Source organism: Cydia pomonella, chromosome 3, assembly GCF_033807575.1.
Source record: "Cydia pomonella isolate Wapato2018A chromosome 3, ilCydPomo1, whole genome shotgun sequence".
Classification (NCBI taxonomy): domain Eukaryota; kingdom Metazoa; phylum Arthropoda; class Insecta; order Lepidoptera; family Tortricidae; genus Cydia; species Cydia pomonella.
In genome coordinates, this window is record NC_084705.1 from 6,135,338 (window position 1) to 6,160,099 (window position 24,762).

A 24,762-nucleotide genomic window follows, 5' to 3' on the forward strand; every position below is an offset into this window, starting at 1 on the left:
ATGATACTACGCTCCTATTACACTGGAATAAGATGCTATGGGACATATTTTTGAGTAAGATGTGTACACCCATATTTTTACACTTGACTGTACCTATTCGTATCAGTAAGTTGGGAGTGATCATGGTGTGTTGTGAAATTTTGTAAGTAGGTATAAATATACCTATGGTTAAACTACAATCTATTTAACTTGTAGTACGATGGGGCTAAACCTGGGCCGCCTTATTGAAGAACGTATCGCAATGACAATCTGGGTAAAGTATGTTGGGATAATGCCGGACAATTTTGGGACCAATTGAGAGAACTCGTGAAAAAATGTTTTTTCGAGATCTCAACACGTGACAGATTTTTGAAGTACGTAGCGAATCGTTAAATAATAACCGTAGATTCGGCCTGAATTTTGGTAATCTTCAATATAGAACGGTTTTAGTTTTGTACCTGTGTAAAGATGAGACATACTTTTTTTTAGGGTAACGAGTGTTTTGCCATCAAGGGAGAACATTGGATGGTGAAAAAAGTTGCTTCTAATGGAAAGAGAATAAGGTATCACAAAGAAATAGGTCCGTTGTCTACCCTTTTGTATCCGATCTTAACCCTGATACAAAAATTGGTAAAATTGTGGCTCTCAAACTTTGATACCTATGTCATAAGGCTATTTGATAAGTAAACAATGTGCTAAGAAACCTCTTATTGTAAGGTTTACCCGAAGTAATAAAAAAAAAACCACTAAAATAATAGATACGTTGCGAAGTTTTGACAATTAAGATTTCGTGAACTGTACAGGTTTAGGGAAAGTGTAAATGTATTGTTTATGGAATGTACTGGAAGATATTAAGTACTTAAGTAGGAGGGACAAAAATCAAAATAAAAAATAATATCGTGCCCAGTCATTTTTAATGAAGGTCGCCAAAAAAATAAGAATCAAACTTAGAAATCAAAAAGACTAAGTAGTTCTTTAAAAAGGTCAAGGTCACTGAGAGAAGTATGGAAAATAATTAAAATTGCGATTTTGTTGGTTTAATTTTGCAATTATGTATATATATAGTTGATATACAATCTTTTTTTTTTATAAAATGTAAGGATCGTATGTAAAGAGTAAAGTAAATATATAGGAAAAGAGAGCCCTCTTGAAGCATTTTTAAGGAAACTAATTTCGAAGCCCTATCTCTATTTTGTATCCGAAACTAGCAATGTATGTATGCGTGCACATCTACATATGCATCCGTATGTGTAGGTACTTTATTGCGAAAAATTGCTCATTTGCTATCTATTTTACTCGATTTTGTTATAAATTTCAACATGTATCATCATCCCTATACAATATAAATACTCTTTATTGCACACCTCAATAAAAGAAAACAATACAAAAGAAAACATACACATAAGCACAGGTAAACAACATGCGGTCTTATCGCTAAAAGGCAACCTTTGGGTTGCGGAAATTAAAAAATTACATTGTCAGTAACCGTCGCGCTGGTAATGGTACAGTCAAGGTATTAAATATCGACACGGACAAAGTGCCAAAAATATGTATACACGACCTTATTGCCTATACATTAAAGTAGTGTGTACATATTTTTGGCACTTTGTTCGTGTCGATATTTAATACCTTGACTGTACTGGATAAAAATAATGGTACGAAAGTGTGATCAAGAAAACAATAAATGTGATAATTAAGGTCAGAAATTGAAGAAAATTTAAAGTTTGATAATCACTGCTGTTTTTTAAATAGGTAAAGATCTGATTGTTTCTGGTCCGATCTTTACCTGGAAGGGTCAAGATCGGATATCGGTCTACAGCAGTGCTAGGTCTGTTAACACAATTACAAAAACAAACACAGTTTCATCACAATACGCAAAATAAATTACAGAGCGAAGATCGGATAGAAGGAAGAATTCGCGAAATTTACCTTGCTCTCTGTGATTGCACATAGCACAAGCCCGACTCCCTGAGCGACGCGGGGAGACTGACAGTCGAGGCGCAATGAAATGGCGTCTTACACAATGTTGCCAACATTAAAAAATGAAGCCAAATTAGGGGGAAATGAATGTCCTACGTTCTTCACCCGCATCCGGTATTTACCCAACATACCTTAATCGTTGAACCGCCGCATTTCAAAATGGCCCTTATTTTGATATCGGCTAGCCGTAATGTAATACGGCGGATTATACAATACGACTGCGATACTTATATATAAATCCCCTCGTCAATGTAATTTCATTAAGTTTGCTATCTAGTGGCAAACATCAAAGTAGTTATCTTTTACTTGTGACGCACAAGTGTGAGCAATGTAAAATACTATATTTCTAAAAAAATTGCCTACTACGTAATAAAAGAAAATGTGATTATTAAATTATAATACGAAAGGTGGTCAAATCGCAAAATGCTGTCGTTTTATTTAAAATAATGAAATAATTAGACCAGTTCCGAAAGTACCGGGAAATCCAGGTTCTTTAAAACAGTACCGGTTCTGCAATCCCTAATAAGGATGTTATGCCCATCACTATTCCTTCTGTGTACGTATATTTAGAAACTGTCTCCGTAGTACGGTCGCCAAGCCGCTCCGAGGCCAGATTTAATTGACTCAGCTCGGCCTTACCCACAACCGGTATCAATGTGTTCGGACAGTTCTCCTGATCACCGTACATGCGGTAGTAAAGCGGAAAAATGGTGGAGGGGATAGTAATGACGTCACAAAGATGGCGGCCGGACCTATTCTTTTTGGCGGTGTATCTCGAAAACCACTTAACCGATTTTAATCATCGAGGTGTCAAATAATAGCTTATATTATGGAGATTATTTCCTTTTCTACAAACATTTACGTGAAATCTATAGGACAAAAAATAATCACAAAAAACAGTTTTTTTATAAAATTATTATTTTTTATTTTGTAAAAATCTCCGTAAATATTAGCATTTCGCAAATTTTGTTTAATATAAAACATATTGCTTCATTATCAAGGAATATAATGAGCCTTAAAACATACAGATCGAGTAATAAACAATGAAGCTACACTCATTTATTTGCGCATGGGTAACGATAACTGGCTTTTACCGGTCGAAACTGTGGTGACTGTTACGATACGTATTGAATGGAATTTATAGAGTATCGGTTTTAATTACTGAAATTATAATTAAAATTATAAAAACCAGACACAATAATGTTACCTTACTTCGACGTTTAGTCTCTTTTTTCGTCTTAATCATAGGTAGGTACATATTTCTTTTTACTTAAAAATTTTATACAGGGTGAACTTTTAACCACCAGTCATACTCTGCGCAGCGACTTTATAGGTCATACTTAACAACTTTTACTATGGGACCAATTCCGAAATCGCGAAAAAAATTTTGACTGTCCTATATAAAGGTGCGACCAACTTTACCAGACCAACACTTTTCCAAACTGAGCTACAGCTGTCCGATGAAGTTAAGTACTTAGGACTAACTCTCGACAATAAACTCAATTGGAACAACCACATCAACAAACGGATAGACAAGGCGGGAGTTGTCTTCTGGCAGTGCAGAAGGATGATTGGTAAGAGGTGGGGACTCAACCCGAAAATTACCCTCTGGCTCTATAAGACGATAATCCGCCCCTTACTCTGTTACGGTGCTCTGGTTTGGTGGCCAAGAACAAACCTAGGCAACGTACGAGACAAACTACAAAGACTTCAAAGGCTCGCATGCGCGGCCACCACTGGCTGCACGAGGTCTACCCCGACTGCAGCCATGGAGGTCATGCTAAACCTTCCACCGCTGCACCTACACATACAGCAAGAGGCCAGTCTCTCAGCGGTAAGGTTGCGAACCCTCAAGATATGGTCTAACATCACAGGAGCTCTTCACACAAAATGCCTGGAAAAGGTGTATGACGAATTTCCAGTGCTTAGGTCAGGCACGGACCGGATTCACAAACAAGCTATCTTCGATAAAAGGTACAAAATACAGTTATATGAGGACGACAATCATGAAGGACTCAATCCCCGGGAGCTGAGAATCTTCACTGATGGGTCCAAAACAGACAGCGGATCGGGCTTTGGAACCTTCTCAGAAGACCTGAACATGTCGATCACCACTCCGCTAGGAGCCCATAACTCGGTATTCCAAGCTGAGTGCATGGGCATCATAAACGCGGCGGCTGCCATCACTGCAAGGAAGGTAGTAGGATCCTCCATCCGCATACTCTCCGACAGTAGAGCAGTCTTAATGGCTCTAAATAGCCATATAGTTACATCCAAACTTATACACGAATGCCACGAACGACTAATGGAGGTATGTCATAATAACAAGATCACCCTACAATGGATCAAGGGACACAGTGGATCCCGAGGTAACGATGCTGCGGACGAGCTTGCCAGGCAAGGATCGAATGCGGGGGCGATTGGTCCGGAACCGATTCTTCCGATACCATTTAGCAAGGTACGCTCAATGCTGCTGGCACGTACAGGGAAACTACACACAGAACACTGGCTGAACCAGACTGGATGCAGACAGGCAAAAGAAGCCATGCCTGGCATCAACGGAAAACTCACAAGGGCGCTTCTGCAACTAGGGAAGGTCCGACTGAGTATGGTAACCAGTGTCATAACAGGTCATGGACTATTTAACAAACATCTTTTCACAACAGGTGTCACAGACAGTCCCCTGTGCCGAGGTTGCATGGAGACAGAAGAAACAGCCTCTCACGTGGTGCTGGAATGCAGCGGAGTGACTCCATACAGGGCTAAACATCTCGGATCTCCGAGAGACCTCCCCGAGGTCCTACTCAACATCAAAGGTTTGATAGGATTCCTCGAGGAGCTGGGCTGGCAGGACTAGCCCACCCCCAACATATCACGCAAAATAGGCGCAAGTCGTCGAGTTGCGGAAAAATCGCCCGAATACAATACAATACAATACAATACAAGGTGCGACCAGACCGCAGCTTAAAAAACGGTCACGATACGGAATCGCAGTGACGCGTCGTATGCGTACCGTTTTTGACGCATGCTCCCCACACCGCTGTTTAAAAAACGGTGACGGTACGGAATCGCAGTGACGTGCTTCACGCGAATCTTTTTTGTTCGCAAAACAGTTGCGTCTTTTACGTCACCGGTACGGTGTCTGCCATAAGATCTCCGTGTAATATTTTTTGCGATTTTTACGCAGTTCAATTTACGGTGCGTCAGCTTATTTTAAGCAGCCGTGTGGCGAGCATGCGTCATGGACCCGGGTACGTCCTTAAACTACGTCCAAAAGAGAGGTATGGGCATTGTGAATGTCATCTCGCTTTGTGTGGTAGGGCACAGCCAGTGGGTGTCATTCCAGATCCAAATTTTCTTGCGTGATTCGGCATTGGTCCCATAATAAAAGTTGTTCAGTATGACCTGTAAAGTCACTGCGCAGAGTATGGCTGGTGGTTAAAATTTCATCTTATACCTATATTCGACACAAGTAGTAAGTACTTACAGACCAACTATGATACACATTTTGCCTGTATAGTGATACATAGTGAATAAATTAATACCTGATTTAAAAAATAAAACAAAAATAACAAATAGCATGATATTTAATTCAGTAATCACTAATCAGTCTTAAACAATGAACATCATACTTTTAGATTAGACAACAAAATGTATATTTATACTGTGTTTCGACGTGAAAGATTTTACTGCTTTAAAACATAAGACAAACCTACCAACCAAATGTATAAAAAAAAATGTTTTTTGTGATTATTATTTTCCTATAGGTTTCACGTAAATGTTTGTAAAAAGGAAATAATCTCCATAATATAAGCTATTAGTTGACACCTCGATGAATACAATCGGTTAAGTGGTTTTCGAGATACACCGCCAAAAAGAATAGGTCCGGACGCCATCTTTGTGACGTCATTACTATCCCCTCCCACCATTTTTCCGCTTTACTACCGCATGTACGGTGATCAGGAGAAACGCCCGAACACATTGATACCGGTTGTGGGTAAGGCCGAGTTGAGTCAATTAAATCTGGCCTCGGAGCGGCTTGGGGACTACTAATAGTAAAAGTTGTTCAGTATGACCTATAAAGTCGCTGCGCAGAGTATGACTGGTGGTTAAAAGTTCACCCTGTATAAAATTTTTAAGTAAAAAGAAATATGTACCTACCTATGATTAAGACGAAAAAAGAGACTAAACGTCGAAGTAAGGTAACATTATTGTGTCTGGTTTTTATAATTTTAATTATAATTTCAGTAATTAAAACCGATACTCTATAAATTCCATTCAATACGTATCGTAACAGTCACCACAGTTTCGACCGGTAAAAGCCAGTTATCGTTACCCATGCGCAAATAAATGAGTGTAGCTTCATTGTTTATTACTCGATCTGTATGTTTTAAGGCTCATTATATTCCTTGATAATGAAGCAAAATGTTTTATATTAAACAAAATTTGCGAAATGCTAATATTTACGGAGATTTTTACAAAATAAAAAATAATAATTTTATAAAAAAACTGTTTTTTGTGATTATTTTTTTTCCTATAGGTTTCACGTAAATGTTTGTACAAAAGGAAATAATCTCCATAATATAAGCTATTATTTGACACCTCGATGATTAAAATCGGTTAAGTGGTTTTCGAGATACACCGCCAAAAAGAATAGGTCCGGCCGCCATCTTTGTGACGTCATTACTATCCCCTCCACCATTTTTCCGCTTTACTACCGCATGTACGGTGATCAGGAGAACTGTCCGAACACATTGATACTGGTTGTGGGTAAGGCCGAGCAGAGTCAATTAAATCGTGTTTCTAGAGGGCTTTTGAGATTTGGCGACCGTACTACCGCCTCCAATTCGTGCGATAAGGACAACTGCAGCTCGGACCGAAATTCACTCGCAAAAAACTCAAAAATCGAGGTTTCGCTCTCGACTGTTTCCTCCTCCAAAACGCAACTAATCATTATGAAATTTTGGAAATTGCAAGAGGAAGAAATAATCTATGCCGCTATGTTTTGATTTTTGGGATATTTTTTGTCATATTTGTATACTGTGCCTTTTTTACAGCCAATTCAATTTAGCCGTTTTTGCGATTTTCGAGGCGCTGTATCTTTCTTCAAAATAAAATAATCCAAAAAAGCAAAACATAGCGGCACAGATATTGATGATATTGATCTTATTTGAAAAAATCACTGCTCTAGGTTAAAAATCCAGGGAGGAATCAGTCGAGAGCGTTTGTATGGAAAAATCGCAACTAGGAATTCCTCTTAAACAACTTTGTCCCCTTGTAAAACAAATAACTATTAAAACTAGCTACATGGATGTCGGACTACTAGACTAACGGCAAAAAAAAAAACTATAGTTAAGCAGTATTTTATACAATCGTGATATAATAGAGAGCTTTCCAGTAGAATACCGTGTTTAGGCAACGAAGCTACTTGCCGAGTTGCCTAGGTAAGGTACGAGATTGAGGAGCTTGATTACATCACTGTAAACATAAATATGTAGTACAAAAGACAAACGCGCGTTGTTTTTGATAGGATGTTTTATAGTTTCATCCGGTAGGTAGATCGATAAAGGTTGGCCTTATTACGGCATCCTCTCAAGATAGCTGCAGATACATTGAACTGGGGTTTACGAGACGAGGGGTGATCCAAAAGTAATGATAATTAAATACTCTTACAGTCTGTGCGGAAAGAGAATCACAAGCATCTGAATGTATGGCGCTCAATACATTCCACGACTCTTCTCTTTTCGAACAGACTAGTGGATGACAAACAGTAAATAAGTTTTTGGCAAAAAAATATTTTTTGGTACAAGTTCTTATCGCTGACTGTACTTTTCTTTCCACAGGCAACTAATGCTCATCAAGAAAATTCTAAAAACCCCAAACACAATTAGGTTGCGTTGTTTCATCACAGAGTTCCCACTATGGCTACCTCCAGTCTCCATCATCAAATCAGCTCGATGGTACGATAATATTGCATTGTTACCAGACTTACATCTCGTGTCAACAGATGGATAATCTAGGCAGCTAGTCTAGCTGTGCAGAGGATCTCGTGTGGCATTATTCAAAAAATTTGCACATCTATGTTAAGGGCCGAACAAAATACCCCCCCTCCCCTACAAGGCTCATGTTGCAGTGGCTGTCATACAGTCAAGTGCAAAAATATATATCGAAAGAATTGTCTCACATAAATATGGTACTACGCTCTTATTACACGGGAATAAGATGCTATGGGACATATTTCTGAGTAAGATGTGTACACCCATATTTTTACACTTTACTGTATATCAAATACTTCAAACTGCCAGAAAACCGGCAAAATATTCGGCAGATCTATCCCCCAGCGTCTTTTATCCCTTTCCACGGGAACCTCTTAGAAGCAATAAATTAGATAATTGGCCGCTGTGAAGGCAATTTTTAAAAGGGTCACCCAAAACATTTCTTTTCAACTGAAACTGAACGTCTAGAGAAACAATAGTCTATGACTCTATGTCATTAAGAGAGACTAGATTGAAAAATAAAATATGTTTTTAAACATGTAATGTCTTTCATACTGATTATCGTTACTTTTGGATCACCCTCATAGAGGCAATATTTAAAAGGCATGTTTCAATTCACAATCATAGTTTACTTTCATTGATAACATATAGAAAAAACAGCTTAAAACCATCACATTACCATGCAATATTTTAAAGAAGTAAGCAATTCAATAATAAGATTTTACGATTAGTATTCAATGTCGACAATTTAAAATTCTATACAGACCTAATTTCACGACATTTTCAACTTATTCACGACTTTATTTTTCATTTAACTCTAGCAAGATAAAATTATCAGTAAGTATACGAGATATTGTCGACATAAGATATATGTAAGTTCTAAAGTAATTAAATCTTAAGTCTAAGTCAAATCTAGTTTTTTTTCATTTCAGTTTTTTTATACAATCCAATGATTGCGAACATAACATATTAAAGATAATCACACGTGCTATGTGCATGACACCAGTCCCATCCATTTTCACACGAGGTACATCACACTAATAATTACTCGTTAATATTAGTTGTACTGGCCAAGAGGCGCCACTCGTGTCTGTGAGCGTGGTAGACTAGTTAAGTTTAGAGTGCAAGGCACTGGAGATGCAATCAGCTCGAGCGGGGCCCGATTATTTCTGCATGATCGACATGAGCAGAGCATCTTTCAGCTTCTTGGCCATCTCCTCCAGGATGCCAGCCTGAACTTGGAGCTTCTTGTTCTTCTCCTCGAGTTCGTCAGCCTCCTGCTCCATCTGGAGTTCCTTCAGTTTCCTGTGCATCCTGGATCGCTTGGACGCCTCATTGTTTTTGTCTCTCAGTTCCCTGTACTTCATGTCCTGCGTGGATATGGAGGAGTTCTCGCTGCACGCGTTGGAAACGGCGCTGTCTCTCCGCTTGGGAGGGCGTCCCCTGCGGGCCCTCGTGAGCTGCTGCGAGCCCTCGAGCGCCAAGATCATATCCTTTATAGGTATGTTGGGCTTTCTCCTCTTGTATTTCCTGGGAGTGGTGCGCTCCTGATGTGGTGAATACGTTTCATCGCTATCCTCGCTGCGACGGCGCCGCCGGGACACCCTGGCGGTAGCCTCCTCCTCGGAATCGGCCTGAGGTTCGCTCTTGGGTGTGATGGGCTGGTAGTCCAGTGGAGCAGGCGCCGCTGCTAGTGGAGACAAGAAAGTCTCCTGTACTAGTGTTTGCTGCCGAGATTTCTGTGGACAAATAAATTTAAATAATTAATAAAGTTTATTTAAATTCATGTATAGTATATAGATAGCTGCAAGTTGTATTTTGAGAGAATTTACTATTCTGTGAAAACGACACTCCTAACAAGGTATTCAGTATTTACTAATGCCCAATGCAACGAGTACCTTCCTCCTAAAGAACTGTAGTGAGATACTTACCAAGACGGCGAGGGGGTGTTTCTCCTGCTCCAGTTGCTCGACAAAGGACAGCACCTCGGGCGTGCTGATGACGTGGCTGGCCAGCGCGGGCCGCGCCGCCACGTCCAGCGACAGGCCCGCATGTTTCCGTGGAGCCACGATGTACTCTGTGATGACGTCGTCGCAGCGCTCCACCTCGCTTGGCGTCACCGACGCCATGTACTTCAGGTCCTGGGAGTCGTCATCGATGAAGGGCGTATCGTGTGTGAGTGGTTTAGTGTACGTGTCCCAGCCGGCCCACGGTTCCTGCTGGTCGATGACCACGGGCAGGCTGGCGATGTCGACGAACTGTTCGGTCTCCGGGAGGGCGAACATCGCATCGACGCCCTCGGCCGGCGACAGCGGGTCCTTAGGCGTCGTGGTGTAGAAGCTCGCCTGCGCGGCGATGTTGGCGTCGAAGCTGTCCCAACCGGGGGACAATGGTGTGTGTAGTGTGTCAGTGTTGAATGCCCTGTCTTCAATTGGTTTTGCTGAATCTATGGAAAAAAAAATGCCGTTAGAAAATACCAGCACCATACATTCTGCACATATCAGGTGTTGCTACATGTCATTAAACTCGTAAATTTTATGATAAGTTTGAAATCTACTGGTCAACAGACTGATGAGAATTTTACTAACATGAACATGTAGATTATTTTCAGGGATTAGTTTTAACCACTAAAACGTGAACTTCATGTTAAGTAGGTACGTTTGTATTACTAGTGTCCGATACTTTAGTAAGAAATACGTAATCACGACGTGTCTTACCAATGGTTTGTACTTGTTCTTCCTTGGCGGGATTGGAGCACCACCCAGCCAGTTCTTGGAAGAACTCGTAGTCCGTGTCGTGATACATATTGCTCTCGAACACTGGCTCCGGTTTCAGATAGTCCTGAAAATTCAGTTTAATCATGTTAGCAAAAATCCTGGAGGTGAGCGGAGCTAAAAGTAATCTTATTATAAATAATAATTGATTATTTTAGGTACTCACGTGAGTACTCACCTCGGCGAAGCTGCAGTGCGGCTGAGGCGTTGCGGTTGGTCCGTCGGCGATTACTCCGTTCAAGCCTTTCTCCTGATTCTCTTTCTTTATGCGATCTATGTCTACCACTTTCAAAATACTTTGAGTCCTGTGACTCGTTTGCGAAAAAACCATATCTTTTGGTGTATAAATTGTTGTATTGATATCCGAGATTGTCGGTGCCACTCGCACAGATGATCTTTTGACCAACCATTTTGAATAGAACTACAAACAAAAATGATACGACGTAACATACTGTGCACATCCGTATGAAGCCAGGAGTAAGGGGAGGGGGAGCGGGCTCATGGAAAAATACATGAATATGCTTGTTTTTTTTATATGTAAGACATCGAAAATGAAAAATAAATAATGGATATGTTTCAAACATATGTGGGGTAAAAGATGCAATAAGAAGTCGGACATATATATGTATATGATAATTAAGACACAGACGATAAAGAGCAAAAGTCTCTCGGTGAGCGTTCCATCCCCCATTACCACATTTGATAATAATGATGTGCTCGGTCACCGTGACAGGCAGAATCGAGGCATTACGTAACGTCACAAGAGACCTTGGCCACATCATAATGAATAAATGCTTTACATACACGTGTAGTTTTATATAGAATTGGATAACGCATACATAAATATTTAACCATATATGTATATGTATAACATGAACGGAAGATTCAACCCTAGTTTGATTTGAATGAATATATCTTAATTTTTTTTTTGTGATGTAGCGTAGGTACCTAAGAGAGAATTTCCTGCAAGTAAAAAATGAGTGTAATTTGTCCCGGAAACTGCTATAAGCGAGGCCCGGTTTGCAACCGGGCCTGACTATATCCGCCCCTGTGTTAAACATAGAACTAGACTTAGCTAGGAAAACGTGACTAAATTACTGTATACTAACATTGGGAGACTGCTTGTACAAGCGAGACCCGGTATATAACCGGGCCTGACTTTCAGACCCTGTTTTTAGATTAACTTAACTAGACTTAGCTAGGGAACTGTAATTAGAATTAAGTATATGTTTTAAGCTAAAATAAATGCTAACTATATTCTATATAATTATGTATCAACACGTAATATTTCTTAGAACTAGGGCGAAAAGGTACCTACGTTATCTTAATTTAATACACTAATTAAATAAGTTATAAAGATAGGAATTTTAATGATTTTTAAATGTTAATCCATTATTTGTTTTTCATTAATAGATCATTACGCAATAATATAGTGTAGAAGCATTATTGAACTTGTTAACTGTTTTATTTGCGTCATGAACCTGTACTAATAATTGTATTTAATATTTGTGCTCAGGTTTAGCGTTACAGGAGTAATTTCGAAAAAGCTCAATGTGTGTGAGTATGTGTGGTTTATGTGTTAAATGTATAAGACTAGCTATATATAGGTATTATTATTATATTTGTTCAAATAGTTAAAATTTGAATTATAACTGTTTACGCTATTCGTTTAATGTGTATTCGTGTCATGTCAGACGCTCCACATTGGTTACTAGTAGACTTGAATGTAATACATTTAAGAGTCAGCTAGGACATAGATGATGATGATGATGATAATGAAGAATGATATGATTTAGAATTAAGAATTCAGACGAACTACGCCCACTGCTAAAAAAGATTCGAAAAATTTAGTACACGTTTTTTTTACGCAGGAAGAGAGGCTAATTTAGTATAACCACGAAACATATGCAAAGATTTTTATTAAAAATTATGTTTAATATGTATGCTAATATTTGGAATTCTTTAGTTAGTTAATTTTGAATGGAATCCTTAGTCAGGTACTTTTTCGTTTTATTTAAAACGAAAATATTGTTCAGTCTACATTTAATTTTTAGCTAATATAGCTTCTTGAGTTGACCCCGAGACGCAAGGGCTGGTGGATTCTGTAACAGAAAGGGTTATGGAAGTTGCGTGAACGCAATAACTTACTTGTTCGAACTCTTCTTGAGCTCTAGTTGAAATTGTAACCCTTTAGGCTCCCAACCAAGTGACTGTCACGACAGTAGGCCTGCAACAATGAAAAATACACTTCAATACTTGACATAACATTGAATACGCAAACAAAATGGCGGCCTCATAGGTAGGTAGGTACTTTAACCTTTCATATGTGTGGGGTGCTCAAAAATCGTGAATTCGAATCTCGGTTGTGTGGCGAAGAGCAGAAAACTCATTCTCGAAAAAATGCAAAAAGATGACTAAATTTTCGATCAGGATCTTTTGGATCGGGGGTGTTGTAATACGCTCTGCAATTAGTTAATAGTTGTTTGTATACCCTATTGTTCATTACCAAAGAGAATTGAGTATAGAGGCGTATTGTCAAAGTAAATTTTGTAGTCAATTAAATTTACTGCCATCTTCCGACACAGGACGAAAACTCTTAGAATGATATGAGAAATTTGACCCATGTTTTTTCTCTGATATGTCTTAAATATCAAACGGTGTCGCCATCTACTCGAGTATAGGCATTCATAGGCACTCGAGCATAAATTTTAATATTTCTTAGATTTTTCGAGGCACATTTTTTCTTATTTATCTTATACCTACGGAGTTATATATATCTTTGTAATTACGAAATACCTAGTACTTTGTTGGATTCATTGGCCAATATCCTAATTTGTCACACAAATATAATGATAAATAAATAAATATTATGGGACATTATTACACAAATTGACTAAGTCCCACAGTAAGCTCAATAATGCTTGTGTTGAGGGTACTTAGGCAACGATATATATAATATATAAATACTTAAATACATAGAAAACGCCCATAACTCAGGAACAAATATCCATGCTCATCACACGAATAAATGCCCTTACCAGGATTTGAACCCGGGACCATCGGCTTCGTAGGCAGGGTCACTATCCATATCCACTAGGCCAAACTGGTCGTCAACATGATAATGATAACGTGACTTCTAGAGTTAATTATTATATTTTACTTAATAAATGAAAGGGGCACAGGAGACCGCAAAATGTACCTACACATAAATACTCAATCTGTATATTATCTATCGATCCATATCTATAACAACGCTTACTTTTTTTTTTGTTGGCTATCCCCATGATATCATTGTTGTTATAGGTATAGTTACCGGGAATTCCCGGTTCTCGCTATACTAACTCAGTACCGGGACCATTCCTTATTTAAACCCCGAAATAAAATAATGGGTAACCAAGCCGTTCCCTATCTTTAGGTGTAGTCTTGCCCTTGGCTACGACGCAAAAAAAAAACCAATGGAATGGAGGGCAAAGCAAAATGGCGATAAAGCCATAATAATCTACTTACCTATATCATCATTACTTTGAAAAAAATCCCCCTAACTATCCCATATTGTATTTAGTAACTCTAGGTACATGTGCGTAGTAAATCGTACATATTTACGGCATTTTTCTCTTGGTTTGCAGAGTTATTGAATAAGATAGGTACATGATAACTTTTTTAAAGTATCTACAGGACAGGTACTAGGTATAGTGACCTGACGATATACCTAACGGAAAACACTTGGCCAAAGACCTTACTTGACGAGACCTACAGATGCAGTAAGTGGGTTACAAGAACCGCCTTTACAAGGAAAACGATTGGAATTTTACTTATTGCTGCAGGGGATTCCCGTCGTCGACGCCCACTCACTCACGCACGGTACGCGGTGGGGGCTTTGAGAGTACATAACGTCTCTCACGGCCATTTTAATGTTTAACGAACGATAGAATGAGAATTCAATGCATAACTTATAGATGTAGTTTCCAACTTACATGTAAAAATTTTGACTACTTATCTAAGCTTTGTGTGATCTAGGTATTGAAAATGTACTGGTAATTCCTAAAAGTACATATCCCGGCTACCCGGTACTTTAAAGGGAAGGAGTTTTCAGAAAAAAGTGTATCCAATTAGCGTGAGTAGTTAAGAAAAGTTAGTGGTTGTCAGTTTTGTGACGATAATCAAACATGAAATCTTAATGGGAATGAACTTTTTGGCCTTTTTTACATTGTAATATCGCTTATGGTTTATGAAATGAACACCAAAACCAATGTTTATTGAAATTGAATGCTAATTATCGTCAAAAAAACTGACAGTGATTAACTTTTCTTAAAAATCCCTTAGTGTCAATATAGAAAAAAAACTTATTTGCTATTATTTATCTTATTAGGATTTTCTTTTGCTAAGTTAGGCACATTCATAAATAATTAATAACAATATACAAGTCATAATAAATAAACCCTCGGCCCCCGACTCCTAGCTCTTTGAAAAAGTGTCAAAAGTTCCTAAAACGCAATTGTGAACAAATAGATTATCTCCATAAAACCAATTTACGTTGTCAAATTATAAACAAAGTCTGTATTTAATTGAATTTATAACTTGAGAATCGAAACTATAATCAAGGAAGGTCCATTACAGAGTCGAAATTTCTAGAATTGAAGCTGGCGTAGAATGTGCCAATTCAGTTCTAAATAGACGAGCTGTTCAAAACGAGGGGACGACACCGACAGGTTGGAACTTGCTCGCGTTACATCGCGAGTATCGCGACTCGCGACGCAAGCTGCGGAAGGAACTCAAGCGTACGTAGTATAATCGCTCCTTTTCCTTTGCGAGTTATAAAACATAACAACAAACATATAAATTATAAAAAAATGTACCATCAAATTCCAAGTTGAATCGATTTATAAAACTAAACTCACCTCGTTACGAACAAATAATGTAACGCCTCCAGTCGAGTAGAGCTTGTAGAACTTTTCTTTTCACAAATAATTAAATTAATTGAAATCTTTAACGCGTCTGTCTTATTAGCGTTAGCTAGAAAAGGCAATTAAACCGAATGTATAAGTTAGCGGACGAAATCGCTGATAGCGCAAATGCGGAGAGCAGTACGTGCACTCCGTTAGGACTCCGAAAATGTTGTGCAATAACAACGTGCTCGTCGCAGATACAGTTTTCCTCTATCCCCACCAATCACCAATTTCGTTCTAAAAATAAAATCGCGGCTCCGCTATTGGCCGCTTTTAATGACGTCAACTGTGAGAGCCAATGAGATGGAGTTACAGTCACGAGACCGTAGTATATCGCATGTATATCGACTCGTATCATGGTGTGTGTGCGAAGCTATGCATGTTGGATCATGTTTTTTCACAAGTACCATGCCATGGGTGCTGTGCAAGAGAAATTATTGCTTTGGTCGGAACCATAACATATATCGGTAGTTACGTGTGAACGCTGCAGAATGATTCATTTTCCTCAATGTTTGGAGCGAGCAAAAACATAATTGTCCGTTTTTAAAATAATCTGAGAAATTACGACTTCTCATCGTTGCCTAGCTGGTCAGAATTTTAAATCTAAGTAGGTAATTGACGAATAAACTACTATTAACCGATAACAGCAACTAGAGCAAGGGCCAAGTTCTTTAAAAAAAAAATTATAACTAGTTCCACCACGACTACCACAAGTCATTCTTGTCCGTCTAACACAAAAATGCACTGCGAGTGCGGAATAATATCTTCCTAAGAAAAAATCCCATTGCTCTGATGTAATAAATGTAATTCATGTTATTTTCCTTATTGCAATTCTGAGAAGAGGAAACAGCGCCGTAGCTGTGCACAATAACAACAACTCAAAAATAACCAGTAAATACCTAGTCTCAACATTCACCACGGTCTGTCTTGTCTTGTTGCCATTGCCACGTCGGCACAACAGATCGTTGGTACTGTATTTATTTTCTTTATGTCGGGGATGAATCGCCACATAAAGTAGGATACTAGATGTATTTTTTTTATCCGCCTATATCCGCCGGTTGTAGTGTGATTTTTTCTGTAGCCTGTTTTGTGCCCCACTTCTGACCAAAGGCCCCCGCCAAGGCATTTGCTTGTCTGAAAAATGTCACATACTCTCTAAATAGTATAGCGCAAAATAGTTACCCGGATACGAGCCACACTCGTTCTCACAGACTTGAATATAATTCTACCTTAGTTTTTAGTCCTCCGTACAAAACTTTGTTCACGATACACTTATCAATTCGGTTTTGTAAATAGGTGTACCTTATAGGTGTTTTTTGTTCAGCCATTTCTAAATCTTTCGTACAGGAAGCATGAAAATAGACTCTCGAAAATACTATTTGGTTAGTCTCGAAAGAAGGCACGTTTGAGTTCTTGGGAAATCCCAAGTATTTATTGTACGATTAGGGCTCTTTCCCACGGCAACATCCGTTTTCGTAGTATACGATAATATAGTAACGTTCACACGAGCATTCGGTTAGCGGTATACTGCAATTTATAGATTTTGATTAATGATTACGTAGTATTTTATTGTCAATTTTATAAATATAAAAATAGGGTAATATTAATGCCATCAAAAACATAACTTGTACAAAAAACAAGTCTCGCAACTTTGACAATCGTACCAAACAATCTAATTTAATATAATATGTATTACTTGTGAGATACCACACTTTGTTTTCATGCGATGGGCAAGTCATTCTGTTTATTTAAAACATAAAAGATTTTTAGTATTGATATGGTCACTATGAGATATAGTTAGGTTAGCTAATTACGTAATAACTTAATACATTAGGTCCCTTAAGTAGGGACTATATATGATAAGTAAATTAACCGACTTTGTATTACATGGATGTCACAACTTTTTACGGTAAAAGAACTGGGTTGCGAGACTTGTTTTTTTTTTACAAGTAATGTTTTTGATGGCCACACTTTGTTTTCATGCGATGGGCAAGTCATTCTGTATAATTAAAACATAAAAGATTTTTATTATTGATATGGTCACTATGAGATATAGTTAGGTTAGCTAATTACGTAATAATTTAATACATTAGGTCCCTTAAGTAGGGACTGTATATGATAAGTAAATTAACCGACTTTGTATTACATGGATGTCACAACTTTTTACGGTAAAAGAACTGGGTTGCGAGACTTGTTTTTTTTTTTTTACAAGTAATGTTTTTGATGGCATCTCATTTCTTTTTGTAGATAGTCCTACTTCTTTTTTCGTTTCCGGTACCTTCTACTTCTTCAATTCCATTATATTATATATATACATGTCTACTGATTCATTCACTGCAAATGTAACTTTGTGATTCCTATACATCAGGGGTAGCCAACAGGTCGATCGCGACTGTTAGTCCAGTCGATCGTGGCAAGGCAAAAAAATATAAATACGCAGATATGCAATAAATTCTGTTTATCATTCTCTTATTTTAGAAGTTACAGGGGGGGGGGGGGGGGACACATTTTACCACTTTGGAAGTGTGTCTCACGCAAACTTTAGAAAAAAAATGATATTAGAAACCTCAATATCATTTTTGAAGACCTATCCATAGATACCCCACACATATATGTTTGATGAAAAAAATTTTTTTTAGTTTCAGTCAGTTCTAAGTATGGGGAAGCCCCAAAATTTATTGTTTTTTTCTATTTTATTCTATAGGTCTTATAGTTTCGGAAAAAAGTGTCTGTGACATAAACGGACAGACAGACGGACATGACAAATCTATAAGGGTTCCGTTTTTTGCCATTTGGCTACGGAACCATAAAAGAGGCATATTATTTATGAAAATATAACTCTTTATAATTTTTTGAGGTATACGCCATTTGGTCGTTTCTTGCGTTTCAGGATTGCTGGCCATTTAGAAATTGTACGTCGAGCTTTATTTATTTTAATTTCGACCTACGAATTGTTTCGTATCACTATTTTATACAATTTTAATTGTGGGTTTAGTCAACAACAGAGTTAAAATAGGCTTCAGTTATATTTTCAAAATGAAGCCTAGTTCTCGTATGTCTGATTATTCTTAAAATTTCAAATTTAATCGCTTTCGTAGTAATTTATGGGATGCTCAAAGAGAAGCATGTCATTTAAGAGCGACGTCTAAAGTTTACGTCACAGTTATGCAGTTAATAAAAAATACTGACAAAAAATTGTATATCAGCAGCCTGGACATCCCTCGGCATTCACATGGCACTGTTAAAAAATCGTGCATAAATAGGTATTTATGTGTAGAAAAAACTTAAATCCCTATGGTACCTCATGAATTTCATACAAAACCTCAGAGGACATTACATCGCCATACAAAAATGCATTAGAAGAATGAGCTGTGTGCTGTGCGCTTCACGGTAATCCTATCCTAATGATTTTTTTACATGTGATCAGAAAGAGTTAAAGCACGCATTAAGAAAACTGTTTGAAAGAACTGATTGCCCATTGGCAATTGGCGAGATTAAAGCAACACAACTTCGCTGGCTCGGTCACCTCGAGAGGATAGGAAAGGATCGAGCTGTGAGAAGAGTACATGTGGGGCACCCGGTTGGAGAACGTCCATCCGGGCGTCCCAAGAGTACCTACTCATAGTGTTGTGTTCCTCAACGAGGGTGCGGATTGTTAGGGTCGGCAATGCGCATGTAACTCCTCTAGAGTTGCATGCGCAAAAATGGTACATAATACAGTTACTTTACTAGTGAGAGTGGTGAGCAAAATTTGAATATTCTTTACAGTAATTTACCATTTCACTAAGTTCCAAAAGTGGTACAATGGTAGAGATAGGCTCCAAAAATAGGAAACCTATAGAGAATACTATTCATAGAATTAACATATAAATTGGCTGTACTTTGCCTTGAAGCAATGCAAGGTCATTTGTTTTTCTAGAATGATTCACAGCTTGCCCGAACTAAACATAGTATGACATCAACGATAAGGTTGTTCAACCTTAATGCGCCGATTATGTGTAAATATTTTAATATAATTATTGATGCCCTGTTGCAATCTATATCAGTACTTAGCTGTTTTGCCATTGGTCCTATTACCTATCTAGTAGTTTTAGACTTTACCTCGACTAAACCTGGTCTCTCAATCTGATTTCTTAATTATTGGAATTGGCACTACATTTCAAATCATCTTATCTAAATTATCTTATGTTGTCGGAGCCCGGAGCACTGCAAATCATTTGGACAAAGGTTTTCAGGAATCATATTTACACGTGCTAGAAGTTTTTTAAGCTAGCTGAAACCGGAAAAATGTACTATGTACTTGACCGTCATAATCATAACTGATGAGAGATATCGTGTATCTAATCTAATGTAGTATGTACATCTACACGATACGGTAGAAGCCACCCAATGGGGCCCCGTAACTGTCTGTGAAGTGCAACACACTATACACGTCATCACGATTACTAGGCAATTAATACGACATGTTTTGTACTCGAGAGCTCTGCCAACGGCACTAAGGAAAATTTATATTTATTAAGGTACCCGTTTTTAATGCTGCTGAGTGTAGTTTTATCGGCACAGTTCTCATATTATGCGTTGACTTTATGTAGCTTTCACCTAGCTATATGTTATGTGCAATTTTTCATACAATGACAAAGTCGACTGGTGGTTAAAGCATGCGATTTAATCAAAGTTTAGGTCGACGACGACGACCGGTATGCTTTCACCAATTTGACTTTTCAACCACCACAAAGGAAGTCTTAATATGCAGATTTACTACAGACTCGGGTTCGTTTACCTGTTTCTGTAACGATTCTGTAAAAACGGTAAACGATACGCCTTCCGAAGAAGGTGGATTGAAACTAGTGTTGTTGTGAATTTAAGCTTCGAGGCGTAAACTAAAAGACTCGAATCGCGACTGCTGAGTCTAGCTAGAAGCATTGAACCTTAAAGCCTCGACCATATAAGCCTCAAATTAATAAGTTCGCGTTACTGCTTACGATCACCGAAAACTGGAGTCTTTAGGTCTCAAGCTTTAAAGCCTCCTAAGCTTTGAAGGTTTAACTAAGCCTATAAGGTTTGAAGCATTTAAGTCTTAAAAGCTTCTAACAAATTAGATCAATCTATGCCATATTTGATAGTTATACAGGGTGCCCGTAAGGAGTCCGAGAGATTTTAACAGCGTAATCCCGAGGTCATTAGAATTAAAAAATCTTGAGCTTTCAATAGGCCTTCAACACTTAAGTCTTCAAAGCTTGAACCTTCAAGGTTTGCGATTCTTTAAGGTTTCAAAGTCTTCAAGACTAGTCTTTTAACAACACTAATTGAAACCCTTAGAAGACATTAGCTGTGCGGAAGTGTTGAAGATCTGCAAGCGTATTATTTTATCACGTGGATAAACCATACATTGATGGACTGTCACTTTTTAACACCGCGGGATAGAAAGTGACGGACACCGTTTTATCACGCTGTCACGTAGACAAGAACGACCATAGGCTAATAAATGTAACCGAAAGCCGATTATAGGCCGACGATTTTTTTTACATGTCACACCTTTGAGTATCATGTTAATGCAACAAAGAGAAGTAGCAGCAGATACAGATGCAGTAAGTATAGAGTTAATGACCATCAGTGTCTGACTAAAATTATGCTAATGAATCTGTCACGATGATAGAGTCGGACCAAGCTAAGTTGGCAGCGATTTTGATAACCCAGACGGGAGCACGAGTTATTTTAAACGTCAAACTTCTATGAAATTATGACTTTAACTTAACACTTGCACCATCTGGGCTATCAAATTCGCTGCCAACTTATCTTACTCTGACTCTACACTAGCTAGAATAAAGGCAATTATTATTACAATTAACACTTTTTGAGATATTGGCGAAAAATGAAATGTCTTCTTTTTCCGCCTTTTTTGTCTACAACTTTTGAATATTTTTATGAACTTAATAAACACTTTTTAATAAACACAATTTTTTCTATACATCATTTCAAATTCAATGAGGTATCCTACGTATTTTTAGGAGTAGTATCTCTATTTTTCACCATTTTGAACTTGTGTCGAGTCTTAGACTAATGGGGGACACAAGCTGAAATAAAAACCGTATAATATGTATTTTTGGTAATTATGGTAGTATTATGAATTTTGGCTTGGCTCTCAATGCAATTTCAATGTCATGTCGGTCACTCATATGGTACCCCCCCCGATTAAGATCAAATCAAGGCTCGGAACCGGTTTTTTCTTCATACAAAAATACCTTCTCATTTATTATTTCATTTTTAATGGGACTATCTAATAATGCGAAGTTGTTACCTAAATACATGATCCAGTCCTACGTAAAGAGTACAAAATAATTAAAAATATTGGGCTATTTCGGGATTTAAAAATAAACCGGTTCTGAGCCCTGGGTCAAATAGCCACTCACGTGCTTTTGGCAAATGGTAACTGTAGTTACCAGCTGTCACTCTTATTTTAATATAGTAAATATAGTAATAGAAGTCACTGAAAAATATCAAGCATGTGAGTGGACAGGATATAAAAAGGCATTATGTTATTTCCCTCTCACTCTTAGCAGTAAGATAGCAAAGTGTTCGCTGTGTCTGGCGCAAGGATATTATATCTAATAAGTCTAATAACCCCTTTATCGTCTCGTGACGGTAAAATGTGCCGTTGCTGTAAAAATCCACAGTAAAACGCAAACTGTTTAAAAACGCCCAATGATGGCAATGATCAAAATGCTGTCGAGTGTAGAGTTGTGTTCAGAATAGTTGTCCAAGAGCAAAGCTTGTGAAATGGTTAGTGAAGTATCGTGAATCTAAATGCATGAATGAATGATCGAACTCTGAATGTCAATACTTGTAACTTTAACTAGACTAATACGCTAGACCAGAGGATGGAGTAGCTGGAAAAGGTGGGGCGGTGGGACTGGGGTCAGACATGACACGAAGAGGTCAAATCAAAGGGCAAGGTCGCGGAACGAAAGCGGGAGTTTTAAATTAAGTACTTACATCTTGATATGTCTTCTAAAAATGCTGGTCTTAAACTTCTTTGACTTCTCCTTTCGCAAACAAATATTTCTACACACAGTGCCCTGCATCAACTGGGGCATGGGATGGTTATACAACGCGCTGGCCAAACTCTTGGGTTTTTGGGAGTACACGTAGCTCATGATACCTTCTCTACAACCTCGTCTTCTTTACTTTAAGATTTCTTTCTTTATTAGCAACGAAAAAACACTGGCGGAGGTCTTATAACTTCTGTTAATAAGACCGAAATGAAAATAAAAGAAACTAATGTAACAACCAGAATCACGAAAATAAACGCCGCTTATGGATAAAACCTGAAACTGCTACTCAAAGATCACTTTTGATTTTTCTTTTATAGATCCATAAACTATTGTAAGCGTAAACACAGTAATTTTTTCGAAAGATTAATTCGCGTGTAACATAATCACGTGCAACTTTGACAAAAGGTGTGTCAAGAATGATGTTGCGGTTGGAGCAGGCAAAGGCAAGTACGTACTGACAGAATTTTCCTACGTTGGGAGGAGAACCTCGAACCGGGTCGGCTGATGCAATAATAACGTTCCGTTTTACATCTTTACCTAATTCTACGCGTTACGATTGAAGGACTATCGTAAACATGATAACATAGAGTTATAGGCGTTTTGGTATGATCCATTCTTATTTAATATTATGTGTTAAATTTTTGAACCTTAACGAAAATATTAGGACAGTGCAAATATTGTCTGAATATAACTAGGAAAAACACACCGACACATGCTTCTGCGTAGAAAGGAAAATGTTAAGTAGTTTGAGTGCATTCTTGTAGTCACGAATTGAGCTAATTTTAATAAATTTACAACGAGAAGACATTATTCTTGCCTCTTTATAACCGCCAGAGAAGTAATAAATTAGAATAACAATGTTTCTTTACCTTATTTAGAAAACTGTTAGCAGGGTTTTACTCATGTTTTCCTAAATGTTGGTTTTGTTTTTCAGAATTTGATGACGTCATACACTCCACGAATCGGTATTCTGTCTCATTCTAACAACATAGTTATAATCATGCCGTTTCTTATTCTGATGTTTTCTTGTGTAATTTGATAAACAATATGTACTGATTACAAACGTTTGTATAGTCATTTTAAAATGTGTAGAGGTTATTGCTTTATTTATACTAAACAATATTATAACGGTTAAATCACATGGTATTCTACAAACTTTTTAAGATGATGCAACTTATTACAACATTGAGTGAGATTATTCAACTTTTGATTGAATCTAAAAAGGGTGTATGGTCAATTTACTGTATATCAATTAAATGTCCCTGAAACCGAATCTGCTTGTCCGCTCCTAGTTTTCAGAGTTAAGAATTATGAAAAAGACTATAAAAAAGTGGCTGAGACATAATCGGACAGACAGACGGACATGACGAATCTATAAGGGTTCCGTTTTTTGCCATTTGGCTACGGAACCCTAAAAAGCTAATTTAAACTTTAAATAAATCGGCCATAACATAATCGACGGTCGAAGACGGCGTTTGCATCCGCACCACCTGATTTGATCAGACAATTTAATCAGGTTGGCGAAATATTGCTCTCGTCTGGACTGGCCTTACCGCCAATTAAGGAGCGCGAAATTAACATTTTCTATGGGACGATTACCTTAGGGCTCCTCTACACGATGGCTCAGCGTAGGCCAGTCTAAGGGACGCAGCTATGCGGTGGAATGAGATAGCAATATCACTTGCTCCCTCTAACGCATAAATGCGTCCCTTGGACTGGCCTACGCTGGGCCATCGTGTAGAGGAGCCATTACCTGTCGTGCCTACGGTTTTTAAATATGCCGTCTTTTTTACTGACGGAAATGGTTTGACTGACTATATTTATAAAACTGCCTTATTTATATCTTCTATATTCTGATTTTACACTGGCGACGAGGAAATTCGGAATAACGTGTCATATATACATTAGGACGGAAAAATGTTGGTTGGTATTAAAAATAAATTTGACGTCAAAAACGGAACATGGTCGGCTTACATTGAAAGAATGGAAATGTGTTTCAAGGTAAATTATATCAAACCGGAGCTTCAACTGCCTA

General features: G+C 38.0%; 1 protein-coding gene across 3 annotated transcripts; it reads right to left on the bottom strand.

Annotated features, from left to right (window-relative positions):
* Positions 1–8,563: 8,563 nt before the first annotated feature.
* Positions 8,564–23,130, bottom strand: LOC133515906 (uncharacterized). 3 transcript variants are annotated; one of them, XM_061848553.1, is made up of 6 exons: positions 22,669–23,130; positions 12,878–12,956; positions 10,896–11,150; positions 10,673–10,796; positions 9,887–10,401; positions 8,564–9,694 (listed from the first exon to the last, which is right to left on the bottom strand). In XM_061848553.1, the coding sequence occupies exons 3-6, from the start codon at positions 11,058–11,060 to the stop codon at positions 9,119–9,121; spliced, it is 1,380 nt and encodes a 459-aa protein (XP_061704537.1). In that variant the 5' UTR covers positions 11,061–11,150; positions 12,878–12,956; positions 22,669–23,130; the 3' UTR covers positions 8,564–9,118. The 3 variants fall into 3 exon arrangements, with proteins under 3 accessions (XP_061704537.1, XP_061704536.1, XP_061704538.1); XM_061848552.1 differs by lacking the exon at positions 22,669–23,130 and adding an exon at positions 15,628–15,847; XM_061848554.1 differs by lacking the exon at positions 22,669–23,130 and adding an exon at positions 15,628–15,846 and having other exon boundaries at positions 10,908–11,150.
* Positions 23,131–24,762: the final 1,632 nt, after the last annotated feature.

Coding starts and splice junctions, on each gene's coding strand:
- LOC133515906 (XM_061848553.1), bottom strand. CDS start 11,060: ATGGTTTTTTCGCAAACGAGTCACAGGACTCAAAGTATTTTGAAAGTG. Junction 10,797..10,895: donor TCGCCGAGGTGAGTACTCAC/GTGAGTACCTAA, acceptor CTGAATTTTCAG/GACTATCTGAAACCGGAGCC. Junction 10,402..10,672: donor AGAACAAGTACAAACCATTG/GTAAGACACGTC, acceptor TTTTTTCCATAG/ATTCAGCAAAACCAATTGAA.